The sequence below is a fragment of the Sphaeroforma arctica genome (genome assembly GCF_001186125.1).
Source record: "Sphaeroforma arctica JP610 unplaced genomic scaffold supercont1.357, whole genome shotgun sequence".
Taxonomy (NCBI): Eukaryota; class Ichthyosporea; order Ichthyophonida; genus Sphaeroforma; species Sphaeroforma arctica.
Genome location: NW_014040201.1, coordinates 50,926 through 51,721, shown reverse-complemented (window position 1 = coordinate 51,721; position 796 = coordinate 50,926). Strand labels below are relative to the sequence as shown.

The 796-nt window shown below is 46.9% G+C and overlaps 1 protein-coding gene across 1 annotated transcript; it reads left to right on the top strand.

Annotated features, from left to right (window-relative positions):
- Positions 1–158: 158 nt before the first annotated feature.
- SARC_05547 (hypothetical protein) lies at positions 159–696 on the top strand (the record flags this gene model as incomplete). The annotated part of the gene is made up of 2 exons (XM_014300593.1): positions 159–461; positions 652–696. The coding sequence occupies 2 exons, from the start codon at positions 159–161 to the stop codon at positions 694–696; spliced, it is 348 nt and encodes a 115-aa protein (XP_014156068.1).
- Positions 697–796: the final 100 nt, after the last annotated feature.

The following is a 796-nucleotide window of genomic DNA, read 5'->3' as shown; positions in this document are numbered from 1 at the left end:
CCCTGGAGAAGAATGGAGATATACCCATCCCCAATCAGTTGGTCACATTGGTTGGTGTAGACGGCACTGTGTACGACAATGGTATTTTAACGGACAGCAACGGTTTCTACGAGTTTACAGATTTGCCCAATGGAGAATACAAAGTGACTGCTCCTGATATGGTTGATGGAGTTGGAGAGCTTGTAGACTATCCTGAAGATCTCCAAGGTGACGATGGTGTCGCCGAAGAATCAAACCGCAAGATAACTGACGCTGTCAAGGATTATACGGAGGTTAATTTCTGGTATGAGGAACTTGGCAAGCTTTCTGGACATACTTTGGAGAAGATTGGCAGAATTCCCATCCCCGAGCAGACTATCCAATTGTTAGGCATCACGGACCCATCTTTTACCGCAACAAATGTGACTGAAGAAGGCACTGGATATTACGAGTTCAACAACCTACCTTTCGGCGAGTACATGGTAATTGCACCCTCAACTGCGCCCGTGACTGAGATCGCTGGTCTTGACAATGTTGGCGAACTAGTTGAGTATCCCTTGGACGGTGGATCAAATGAGGAGTCGGTTCATGAGCTCACGTCGGAAGTACCCGAGAGAATCAACATTGATTACTTGTACAAACAGTTGGGTGCCATCTCTGGATCTACTTTAGAACGCGCCGACGATACACCTATTCCCGGTCAAGAATGTTCATTAGAGAAGCTGATGTCGGATGGCAGTGTAGACGCGTCTTTCACGAAAGTGACGCAGCTTACGAATGCGACTACTGGTAAATACAAATTCACTGGCCTTGCTGA